This window comes from Anticarsia gemmatalis, chromosome 17, assembly GCF_050436995.1.
Source record: "Anticarsia gemmatalis isolate Benzon Research Colony breed Stoneville strain chromosome 17, ilAntGemm2 primary, whole genome shotgun sequence".
NCBI classification, from domain to species: domain Eukaryota; kingdom Metazoa; phylum Arthropoda; class Insecta; order Lepidoptera; family Erebidae; genus Anticarsia; species Anticarsia gemmatalis.
In genome coordinates this window covers 4,320,952-4,334,086 of record NC_134761.1, presented here as the reverse complement: position 1 = coordinate 4,334,086, position 13,135 = coordinate 4,320,952, and the positions used below count along the sequence as shown (strand labels likewise).

General features: G+C 35.7%; 2 protein-coding genes across 3 annotated transcripts; one reads left to right on the top strand and one right to left on the bottom strand.

Annotated features, from left to right (window-relative positions):
* Positions 1-37: 37 nt before the first annotated feature.
* LOC142980003 (fanconi-associated nuclease 1-like) lies at positions 38-10,957 on the bottom strand. Its single transcript, XM_076125259.1, has 11 exons — positions 10,229-10,957; positions 9,705-9,983; positions 7,636-7,834; positions 7,126-7,356; positions 6,420-6,539; positions 5,703-5,943; positions 5,156-5,349; positions 3,908-4,026; positions 2,506-2,763; positions 2,013-2,182; positions 38-1,705 (listed from the first exon to the last, which is right to left on the bottom strand). Exons 1-11 carry the CDS (start codon positions 10,776-10,778, stop codon positions 1,547-1,549), a joined length of 2,520 nt encoding a protein of 839 aa, XP_075981374.1. The 5' UTR covers positions 10,779-10,957; the 3' UTR covers positions 38-1,546.
* Positions 10,958-11,275: 318 nt separating this feature from the next.
* On the top strand, positions 11,276-13,059 carry LOC142980006 (dynein light chain Tctex-type 5-B-like). Of its 2 annotated transcripts, XM_076125265.1 has the most exons (3): positions 11,276-11,399; positions 11,810-12,003; positions 12,865-13,059. In XM_076125265.1, exons 1-3 carry the CDS (start codon positions 11,316-11,318, stop codon positions 13,028-13,030), a joined length of 444 nt encoding a protein of 147 aa, XP_075981380.1. In that variant the 5' UTR covers positions 11,276-11,315; the 3' UTR covers positions 13,031-13,059. The 2 variants fall into 2 exon arrangements, with proteins under 2 accessions (XP_075981380.1, XP_075981381.1); XM_076125266.1 differs by lacking the exon at positions 11,276-11,399 and having other exon boundaries at positions 11,783-12,003.
* Positions 13,060-13,135: the final 76 nt, after the last annotated feature.

Sequence of the window (13,135 nt, the reverse complement as noted above, 5' to 3'; positions counted from 1 at the left end):
ATACACAATATTAAAAAAATACATTTATTGTAACTTCAAACCATTAGCACCAATTGACAATCATGATATTATACAAAATAACACACAGCTACATTATTTATAAGAGTTTTGTTTCATCAGAAATTTTGAGATCAATGACAACCATTACCAAAAGAATTATAATTTTGACTAGGCCTAACTAGGAAAATATATTGAGCAGAATGGTATTTTTTTACAAAATAATATACTCAATATTTAATGTAACAACTTCTGTTTCACTTAAAAACTTACCTATCTACAATTCGATGCCTTCTACGTACGTACATCATTCTTAACGTGCCAAAACTTTCTGGTTTCAAATATTTTAATCTTTTTTTTTAGTGTTAAAACCCAAGTAACTGGGTTGTGGAAATCCAAAAGGCACTCACATTCACTCTTCATAGAAAATAATGGTATCCAGCTGCTTTAGGTGAGACTGGAAGACAACTCCAACATCGTTGGAAGAAAGGCTAGGCTAACATGAATAATTAATTTTTAGTTGGCGCGTTAATGATGAGTTTTATACAAATCGAAAGAAAAAAGAAACTGCTATTTTATGGCTTACGGTTATATACGTACGAAGCATCAAATTAATTACTACTCTAATTAGTTACTTCAAGAAATCTTAATCTTCATGGGAAAATTATGCAAACTGACGCCGTACCTGTGTGGGTTACAACAGTCGTAAAAAAGGATCATGATCCTATAGGGCTAAAAAACGAATTAATAAATCACTAATCAGCGCGTTTCGAAGGAACTAATTTCCCAACTGAATTGTACATGCCAAACTCTCAAGACTCAGTCCTTACGTATTTTAGCTTAAATTATATTTCAAAACTACGTATAGCTGCCTCATTATATTAAATAAAATCAAGTTTCTAAAATAAACGAACTAATAATTATTATAATACCCTCTTATTCATAAAAATATATGAAGTTATGAAAGGCTTATAAAGTGTTTTGTTTCTTTCACTCCTTAGCGAAATGAAAAAGAGAAAACATAATATTATAGTAGGTTTTTAACTAAAATATCTTTATAGTGTGGGTTTATAGGGTTTGAACTTAATATGCAAATGAAGATAATACAGCCCCTAACGATCGATTTAAGGAGCGCCCATTGATTTATGAACATTCTTATGTAACAATAAAACAACATTTCAATCAAATTGTATACACGCATTATTATAGTCTAACGACTTAGTAGAGAGCCTTGTCCGTAAGGTTCGCGGCTGGCGGAGGTATGTAAAATTCAAATTCTAAAACATTAGTGACCCGCTGGTTTATGCAACGGACAGTGGCCATTTTGAAACACCTACTTTTTTGGAACTAACAAGCGGTATAAACTTTAATCCTGATAAATCGTGCAACTAAGGCTCTCTAAGTTGTTGGACAGTGATAAGTAATAGTAGGCATGTTTGTGTTATAAAGATATAGCGAAGTGGAAGAAGTGCGGGAAGGCTGACCCCACTACCATATGGGATTCATAGCATGGAAGAGAGGGGTATGGGTATGCTTGTGTGAGCTTTGTTCAGAGGCTGGAGACCCGAGTCCGTGCGCGGCACCGCGTGGTGTTGGCGCCCACGTAACAGAAGCCCGCGCTGACGCCGTGTTGTCGCAGGTAGCGCAGCCACTGCAGCTGCTTCATAGACGGCTTGTCCGCGTCTGTCTTCACTTCCACGAATTTCACCTGTTATTCAAACATAATTATCTAAATACATATAACTCACAGGCAGTCACAGGTGACTGACTGACTGACATATCGATTTATCAACGCACAGCCCAACCACTGGACGGATCAGGCTGTAGTTTGGCATGCAAGTAGATGTTATGAACTAAGAAAGGGTTTTGATAAACTCTACCTCATAAGATTCAAAAAAGGGGATGATAGTTTGTATGAAAATTCTGTCCCAAGTCACAAACCACGTGGACGAAGTCGCGGGCAAAAACTAGTTACCTATAAAAAACAAGTGTTTCGGCTAATGTGAAGACAATACCTGTTTAGTGTTGACATTCCACAGCGTGAGGTCGGGGAAGCCGGAGTGCGAGTAGCCGTAGTTGAGCGCAAGCCGCCGGCAGATGGCGCTGAGTGCCCGCGCGCCGATACACGTAGCAAGTCCCGCCAGCTCCGGGAACTCCACGTTACGAGATATACCCGATAACTCGTCTGCAATTATAAAAATAAAGAATACTTTTCACCTTTATATATTAATTTAAAAGAGTTGCGGCGAGATATGAAGGCATGTGAGTTTAAGGAAGACGACGTCAAGGATAGGGCAAAGTGGAGGGAGACTGTAAAGAAGGATGGCCCCATCACCGTATGGGACAATTCAACACTATTTAACAGCAAAATTACATATCCTGGACATTTTATTAACCTTTTACAAACACAAGTTTAATAATTTTTCGTTAACAGTCAACTACCCAATTGTCGTACGTCCGTATACAAAACTTCCTTACGATATACCTTCAAATGATCAGAATACTTACATTCAGGTCTCTCATCCCAGACTGTCTTCATCATCGCAACGATTTCAGCATCGGTACTGTCCTCAATCAACTGGAGTCTGTCATCAATAGCTTCCCTTCTGTTCATGTAGAAAGATCGGCAGTACATGTCGAGCGGGTGCCGTTGGTAGTGAGTGAGGAATAAGCCCGAGCCCCGCATGTCCTCTGTACTCGAGTATATAATGTCCCAAAACAACAAATGGTACAATGTTATCACTAGCCTGCCTTCCGCGTGATCACCTGAAAGGTTTTTTGTTATGACTTTACTACTTACTTTACTCATGTCGATAAACACGTGTTAAATACGTATTCTATATCGATATCTCTTACGTATTATAAGTCAACTGACATTACAGTAATAAAAAAATACACTGAAATTAAGATCATGCTTTATTATGTACGTTTATAAGTATAGAATACCTATTTTTTTTTTAGATGACTCAGTATACTTAGGAAGTATCGATAGTATTCGATAGTATGTTGAGATTATTTTAGAATAGGTTCATACTTAGAAAAACAGTGATAACCGAGTGGTGTACATTGGCACCTAGTGATTTATGCCTAGTTTAAAATTAGTTTAGGTAAAGTTTCATGTTCCCGTGCTCATACGAGATATACAGATAGGAGTTCTTAGCCTCTAGTTATGCGCAAGACTTCCTAAAAGTCCTCAGGCATGTTTAAGGACACCTATGTATGCCAAAACAATATTGTCCCGGAATGCCGTGCAGGGGAAACAGACCTAAAGTACAACTTTTTACAAACGGCTGCACGTGACTAATTGCGCTCAATAATTAGTAAAAAACATCAGTGTCGGTAAAACATTCCTTAGATAGGTGGACGCAATTAGTTGAGCTTCTTCGTACTTCGGGAGGCACGTAAAAGTCACTACTAGTTGTTATCAAAATTTCTAAAAAAAAAAAATTTCTATTTCTAAAAAAAGACAACTCCCGCACTAAGAATTGCTCTTGTGTCGCGGGGACTTTTACAAACATACAAACAACGGACACAAAGCACAACCAGACCCGAAACAATTATTTGTGGGTCGCACAAATAATTGCTCCGTGTGGGAATCGAACCCACGACCTCCCGATGCAGTGGTATCGGCGTGGTGACCTAAACCACTGCGCCACGGAGGCAGTCAAACGTCAGTCGTTTAACCGTCTCAAAGGTCTTGAGGTGACTTAAATATCTTTAGCATAAGGTTTGTTTATTTGTTTATTTAAGGAAACCAAACATTTACTCGCTTTACTTAATAATAAATATGGGTTGACCAATAACCAAACGAATACATGAATATAATCGTTCCATATCACACAATAACTAGTACTCCTCAAAAGGCATATCGTTAGCAAGATAAAAGTAAAAATTATCTGACATTACTGACCTCGCGTGAACTCTCCATTCTGTGTATAATGCAAGATGCAATAGTCTTCTGCGGACAACGTTGTTCTCTTCCCGTCGATAAATGCTTCAAATTTCAACTTCCCTCGTTGATTGTAGTTACTGAAAAAAAAAACTGTTTGTATCACAACGTTTGGGTCGTTGAACTAGTTTATTGTACTTTTATCCGTGACTTCGTCCGCCACCTGAATTTTCCCATGGGAATGCGTCATTTTCCCGGGGTAAAAAGTAGCCTATGTCCTATCTCGGGTATCAAAATATCTCCATACCAAATTTCATGCAAATTGGTTCAGTAGTTTAGGCGTGATTGAGTAACAGGCAGATAGAGTTACTACATTTATAATATGAGTATGGAAGTATGGATTATGCATTTGTTAGAGTGATAGCCATTGGTCTAAACATGCAATTTCCGCAAGGCGTTGATCGTGTGAACCCGAAGCAACACCAACTTTTCAAAGTTATGTATAAGAAACTAGCTGGCAAGCGCAGTTTCGCTCACGAATTTACATTGCATTTTTCTCTTAGTCTTAGTCTTAAGGACAATTTTATAAAAATATTAAGTTGAATTGGTTAAGTCTTCCGTGAACATTTACACGTAAACATTTGGCGATAATTTTTATGTATAAGATGATTAAAACTAGTTCTAACGATGAAGGAAACCATTGCGATGCAACCTTACATGGCAAAATTCATGGTCAGTAGCTTTTGCGGGATCAAAATCAAAATCAAATCGTTTATTCATTTAGGTCAAATATTTACACTAATGATGGTCGTTACAATTACTAAATCTACCAGGATAATGACGTTATCCTATCAACCTGCAAGATTATGCCCATCATCACCAAATAGACTGAGCCACTGGGGCACAAGCTTGTAAATAAATAAATGTAACCCATTAATGTCCCACTGCTGGGCAAGGGTCTCCTCCCGTAACGAGGGAGGGGTTAGGCCTTGAGTCCACCACGCCGGCCAAGTGCGGGTTGGGGACTTAGCATGCCCTCAATCAATGTATTAAACAAATTTTAGGCATGCAAGGTTTCCTCACGATGTTTTCCTTCACAGTTGGAGCATGTGATAATTATTTCTAATACACACATAACTTCGAAAAGTCATTGGTGTGTTGCCTCGGGTTCGAACCCGCGACCACTTGCGTGGGAGGTGACAATTTATACCACTCGGCTATCACTGCTAGCTCACAATGCACAAGTTTGTATATCATAAAATATCTTACTCCATAGGTAGTTTGTAGACGTGGTCAGCAGGCATGTCTCTCTCTAGAACAAGGGAGTCTTTAACATGTGTTCGCAACTCGCACGCCAACTTGTCGTCAAGCATGTCGGCCAACTTGTTGGCGCGAGGACGCAGAGCGTCCTTCAGCTCCTCCGACATATCTTCTTTAAAGCCTCTTAGTAAAGTTTCAGCTGCCTGATGATATAAAATGACTTTATTTTTAATTTGTTAATGTGAAAAGATATTTTCCAGTTATTCCAAAGCAGCGTTTCTTAACCTTTTCCAGTCTGTGGAACCCTAGGAAATCAATCATAATAAAGGTCTGCTACTAAAGTCATCGTCTACTTCCTAGCTAGCTACAGGTTAACTAAAAAAAGGTCATATCCATAGTAATGTAACGGACCTCTTTAAACACTTGTGACCTCCAGTGGTCCATGGACCACAGGTTAAGAAACACTTGTTCTAAAGCATTTACGATATGTCTTATTTAACATTTACAATAGATAAAAAAATAAATAGTACAATTTAGAGGGCAAACGTAATTATACCTGTTCAGCGTTATTAAGATGTTTGTGCAAAATGAGTGCTTTTTCTGCATACCACTCGGCCATCTTGTGTTGTCTGAACGAACGTTGTCTGATCAGTGTGTCGAGAATCTCAATCGCAAGTTCGTATTGCTCTTTAGACTTGGCCTTCTTCAGTTCTTGAACACCATTCTCTAATATATACACGTAGACGCAAGATGGCGTGTATCTCTCTAGCCATTCAGAGGTCAACTCATCTATAACACTGAAATTTAAATTTAAAATTACATTCATGTTTTTATTTACTCCAGCTTCTGCCTGCGACTTCGAGCTAGGGTTGCCAGATGGCAGGGATTTCCGGGATCGTTCCGGGATTTCGCGTGCTGTTCCGTGTCCAGTAATTATACTTTGCTGCCCGAAATTTAAAAAATACTAGTATTCGCAAAGCTACGCGATACTTACGTTGTTTTTTTGTAGGTCATTCCTACTTAATGTAGTGTCGGACCGGAGAACAAGACTCTGATTCCGTTCGTTCCAGAAATGTCCAGAAAATTATTAACCAGGATCTGGCAACGCTACTTCGAGCGCGTACAAATATCACGGGGTATTAAAAATTCAACCTCAACTTCAATAGATTAGAGTTACAAACCTCAATACAAAAATCTAATTTTCACATTTATAATATTAATAAAATAGTGACGTCATAAAAGTCAAATATAATATTACTTCATACAAACTTACAAAAACAAATCTTTGCTAAGTTTCTTGAATAATTTTAATGTATGTAACACAATGTCACACTTTTCTTTGGTGTCTGTAGATTCTAGGTATCTCTCGTACATCAAATGAGCATCTAAGTAGCTGCAACAATTAGTAAAACATTATTTCAAACTATTATATGTTGTCTTACATTTTGTGTTTTCACTTACACGCATTTTCAAAATTGATTAAAAGTTACCGAATACTGTTCATAAGGGCTAAGGGTGCATTTTCATTAGTCGGCATAGCAGAGGCATAGCATGCGGGGTGCGGGAAATTTTGTAAACGCGTGATAAAGAGCCCGCATGCGGGGAACCGTTTTCATTGGTTGTTAGCACCAGCATTCTACGTACGAGAGATGACTGACGACGTCTTATGACAGAGGCGCTCGAAGAAAGATGGGCACCTGAATGCTTTAATCAACTGAGTTATCAACTGACTTATTTCATTGTTCATTAAGCCCGCACGCGGGAAGTCCCCGCATTCGGACAAACGACCAATGAGAATGCGCCCTAATTTGACGTTAAAGATCTTTTTTTAATAAGATAATTAGAATATAACATCAAACTTATATAAACGAAACATCATCACAATAAAAGTAAAAGTATGCCCAACTTAATAAGACTTAAAATATAGTATGTCTACAAATTAAACTACAAAAAAAAATCTCGAACATTTTTTTAAATACCTGTAAAAATTATCTTTCGTAGAGAACACAACACTTGCGTTATCAACGACCGTGTTCTTATCAATAGGGTACGTTTCTTTGTTTGCTTTATCATTGAGCAGCATAAGTTCCAGCTTCTTGTCTCTCATGATACTGTAGTCAATGCCTAAATACATCAGTAGATACAGTTCATACAATGATTTGCGAGCAACATCTGATAACCTATAACAGTTCCCTACTTTCAACCTTAGCCTGAAACAAACACATAAAAATTATAAGTACATACGGAACATTATGACTAGCCAGCTTTACACACATTCTCTTTAGCGCGTTCTTAAGAGCGTACACGATTACGCACGGTACACGGGCTCGACTGATGAGCGCAGCGCGTCTTTCCTTTTCCTTTGCGCATTCTTTAAACCAAAAAGTTTGTTAATTAATTTTCAATTTGTAATTCAATAAACTTAATTTTAAAAAAATAGAAAACTATAGTGTAATATGTAATGTTGCCATAAATAATATTATATTTACATTTTTAATACTCGAGTGCTGTTATTGCCTTTTTGCCCAGTGAAATGGTTGCTGATTGAAGAACATCTGCTAAATCTTCTTAGTTCATCCACAGCATCCTGTTTTTTCTGCATCTTGAGTTTTAACTCTTTACATATTTGTTGAAGCTCTGGTTTCTTCAGTATTTTAACACATTCATCAAAATCCAGTGTGCTTTCACCTTGAATAAATCAAATGTAATTATTGCAGGTGCACTTTTTTCGTTCAAGTGATAAACTATTGCTGGCTATAGTTAAACAATTTTTAGATCCCTAGTTAGATAACTACATGCATTTAATAATACATACAATATTAATTGAACAGTCTAAAACAATACAGCAAGTTGATATGTTTTAATTTTTATTTATATTCAAAAAAACTTTTTTTACATGAATTGCTTACATATGTTACTGTCATACACTAATAGTAATGTAAAATAAATGAGTAAAACAAACAAATTGTAACTTAACATGTGATTGTTATACACATAACATCTTTTGTTAAGCACATCATTATATTGTTATCAATTTCAACTGAGGCTAATATTTTATCAATGACCAAAAGCAATAAGGGTAATAGCATTCTTTGTTACAGATAATACAAGGAAATATTGTAACAGGTTACTGTTTTTTACAATATTTTCTAGATCTCACAACACTTCTCTCTTCTTTCACTTTACACTTCACTTTCTTTTCCACTCTGGTTAGTCATAGTTTGATGTTATATAACATCACAGCCTTTAGCCTTCCTTTATAAATGGTCTATTCAACACATTTTTCTTTTCAATTTGAACCATTATTTCCTGACATTAGGGTGTTCCAATGAATAAACAAACTAACTCTTCAGCTTTTCTTATTCTAATTTTATTATTATCGTTATTGATATAATACTTCCTAATTTAAGTGTAATGGATAAACAAACTAACTCTTCAGCTTTTCTTATTCTAATTTTATTATTATCGTTATTGATATAATACTTCCTAATTTAAGTGTAATGGATAAACAAACTAACTCTTCAGCTTTTCTTATTCTAATTTTATTATTATCGTTATTGATATAATACTTCCTAATTTAAGTGTAGTGGCAATTTAATTTATACACAACTAGCTGACCCGCGCAACTTCGTTTGCGTGTATCCCGCTACTTCGACAAATACAGTCAACGCACCAACACATATTGGATACTAATTTTCAATTCACAATAACTTCTCTTTCCCTTAACCGCGTTTAAAATATTAAAATGTTTTTTGGTTTCTGTGACTCTTCTTTGATCGCCCCCCCTATCAGTTTTTACATAATTCTAGTGTATATATATATATGTAACTATATGTCTAAATAACACACTGTAAACTGCAAAAATAATCTAAATTAAATGCTTGTGATGATGAACTTACTTATTTTGATAAGGATATATGTATTATTGGTTATATCACCAGTTAAACATCACCCAACGAATTAAATGTTTTTTTAATACAGAAAAGTAGTTTTTGTGACTTAAATAAAAAAGCTGGATATATGTCATCGCGGACTTTTTTGTAGAACTAATAAAGACCAATGTTTTTGCTATACATTGTTCTTACTTGTATCCAACGGTATAAGCGGCGCACGCACAAATGCAATCTTCAATTAGATTTTTTTTTTGACTTCTTGGACATAAATCGCTATAACTCAGCTAATATAGTTTCAATGTATTTCAATTATATATAAAAACCTGTCGGAGAAAATACTCTTTCTATTAGTGAAAACCGCATCAAAATCTGTTGCGTACTTTAAAAGTTTTATGCATATGAAGGGACTACAGACAAAATGGGCGACTTTGTTTTATACTACGTAGTGATGATGCACAGTTAGTGCCAATACAAGCTGAACATTTTGAAATATGCTATAATATGAAGCATGCATAATATTCCATCAGAAAAACATTTAACATTGATTTAATATTTATTTACAACTTATCATATGTCACTTTGTTCAGGTATTTACTAAAATTTCGTATTAAAGTAGTTTTGAAAATATGAAGCTTGTAATTGACTCACTGTACACTATGCCTTACCTTCATTTTGAGCGGCTACAATCAAATTTTTCTCAAGTAAAGATGTGAGCATCAAATACATATCAGGGCTTGAAATTTTAGTCTTCTCATTGGCTATTTGCTGCAGCTGGTCAGAGCGGTACCAGCCTGGCAAGCGCCAGTACAAGCGACATATAACCCTTAAGCCTGGCTCTGTTATATCCATGCATCTTGACAGTATTTGTTGAGTGCCTTCGTCTAATAAATGCTTCAATGATTCAGTCTTAAGAAATTTGTCAATTGTGGAGTGCAGGAACAGAGCTGTAAAATATATAAAATGGTAATGCAATCTGTTGATTTCATATGTATGTATTTATAGCTCTTGAAAATACTGTTATTATCACTTGTCTTTGTAATTATTTAGATACAATTAATTTATATAAGGTAAAGCCCAACTTTACTTTAAATCTTTTTGATCCATGCGAGAATGATGAAGCAAACTTCCTTGGTTTATCTACAGTATGTACAATGTGTTTAATATAATTATAAACAAACTTGAAACTTACTTTTATCATCTGAAAATTTGAATACTGGCTTGACATCATTCTCTTTATACCCAACTTCTTGCTGAACACTGTTTTCTTTGAATTGAGTATCTAATCTTCTCTTGGTAGGAGTTCTATTTGGCACCATACGTTTTTTAGTAGGTGAGAAAAACTTTTTGCCAGATCTTGGACTTTGTGATGTCTTTGTAGGAGTTTTAGGAGTCTGTTGGGATTCTTTAAAAGGTGACACAACAGTAGATGATGAATCTAAACTTGTGTTAGTAGCATTCAGGCTTTTGTTAAGGGAAGGTGACGGACTATTTGCTAGTATCGTACTGTCCAGAGCCTCCAGTGATGAAAGAATGTCTTCGGAACTGCTTGATATGTCTATAATTTCGTCCACAGCCGATTTATGATTAAGTTTCTTGGGTGATTTATTTGGCGGTGCCGACTTGTTGAGGCTCAAACTACGCCTTTTTGATTTGTTTTTATTCTCCATTTTTTTCGATTGAACCGGTTCAAGATTCGATTTTATTTTGAAATAGTTGACTATGGATGTCTGAAGACTCATTTTAAGTATTAAAATAATGCCACATGCTAGGTTTCTTTCAGACTAACTTTGTATTTATAATGTATAAATATAAATATTTATACAAAAAAGCTAATTAAAGTTGCACAGAAAACAGCACAATCTGACGCGAACGTAGCACTTTTAAGGTAAGTAAATGAAAATGAGAATGACAGACTGTCGATTGATTGATAAAACTGATTGACATTTTTGACAACTTTTTGTTGACAAAATATTGTTTGACATAAAAATGTTGCCAGCTCACTAATAGGACACACTATCCTATCACTGAGCATTACAAGTAGCTATTAAATATGTATAATCATATCATTAATAAGGTATAGAAAGTTAAGTTCGCTTTTCCTAACTAATTTAAAAGCAGATTATTTTAACCCTGAATACTAGCTGTATATTTAAAAAAAGATTTTCTATTTGAAACTGCTCTAATGATTACGTTATTATTTGAAAATATTATTACAGTACACATATACGAATTTACTGACAAAAATCTATGAGGCATAATGAAAGCGAATAATAAAAATGTCTCGTGATTACAAAAGGTCATCAATCATAAGAACAAGCACCGTAGTAAGCAAAGGTCTCAACCTCAAACAACCAAAACAGGTAAACTAACATCTTTGACAGAAGTTTAATTAGGAAAATCTTCCTTTCGGGGACCTGAATGGATTATTTTTCAAATTAATCGACACAAAGCTTTCCTAAGAAATCTTTGTTCGATGATCATTTAGAGTGAAGTCCCCAAATAGCTAACTAAGTGCAATCTTAAGGACTTTGTTCTGTTTTGAGAAGATAAAACTCGGAAACAATTTAGAGCCCGAACTGAATATCAAACCTGTGACCTCTGCTTAGTATAGTCTTACTGACTGCCACTGCCGACCACACATTGCAGGCTTATTATATTAATTGTAAATATGGAGACATAGATTTAACAGAAAGTATTTTAAAATGAAAGTTTTCTTAGTGATATTAGGTATTGATTATACAAAATGTCTGAAACCAAACCCGCAAAACAGGTCCGCACTTATCAACCCACATATCAGCTTAATGCAAGGAGACGTTTCGACGCCGAAAAAATCCAAAAAGTGTTAAAACGAATAGTGGACGAGGAGTTAGCAGAAATTGAGTACAGTGAGAAAGTAATCCCGGAACTGACTTTAAACCTCTGTGAAAACATACGCAATACCGTAAAAGAAGAAAACTATGACAGGTAAAGTTTGACAAACTCAGACGGAGTTTAGAAATGTAGGAACGATGGCGATGTACATTTTACCCTTCTTGGCTGGATTTTCAGCATTTAGTTGTTTATATTGTTGTTGTAGACGGAGAGCATGTTAGTGAGGCTCTGTATCTCGGTGTCGTATAGTGTTCGTTTATAACCCTAACCGAGTCATGTAGATAGTACGATAGTTATACACAGTTTACAATTACTAAATTATGGTGGAGTAGGGCTATTTGTTCAAGTGGAAGTGGCTCTTGTGGCCAACAAACAACCGTAAGTTTTGAAGCTTGTTGGTCTTCTTCAGTTCCGTAGCTATGTTGGTACCTACCTATATAGTTAAATCGTTGAATACTTTACCTACCAGCTATGTCCCTTTTAATATAGGTTTAAACGTAGGTATGTTGTACTTACTTTACTTAAGTAAATTAAATAAACAACAAAACTTAATTATCCGGGAGTCCTTCTGATTATTATTAGCCCTTTTCACACGCCATTAGGCAAAGGCTTTAAAGGAGTCCAGTTCGAATACGTCAAACTTTTTCGGCTTTCTTAGCTCACAGTTTCACACACTGTGTTGCGAACTGCACCTGTGCCTATTTTTCAAGATGCGCTCAGTTGACGTAACCAGCACATTTCAACGTCAATTATGCCATTTCACAAGCCTATGAGAATTGCAGATTGCACAGCTCCAACGCCGTGAAAAAAGTAGCCTGACACTATTTTCCTACTTAATTTTACTAACTAAAATCGACTCAGTATTACCGTGAAAATGTAAAAGACTTACTGACAGTAGGCAAGGTATTTAAATTCCTGATTCAAAAAGTTTGAATTATGTTTTGTTCGTTTCAGATGCAGAATCATCGTGATCGTCAGTATTGGCCAACGTCGTCAGCAGGGCGTGCACGTGTTCCACACCTTCCTCTGGGATCACGAGAGAGATGCATTTGCCTCTTACAACTATGAAAATCCACATTTATTTGCCAATATCGTCGTGTATGGTGTATATTTTGACTAAATGTGCGAATAAAAGTTGTATATAATTGATTTGCTTTGGTTTAATTTTCTTCAGAAATTCGAATATAGATATCTTTACTTTGTAGTTTGTACATATATATGTTCA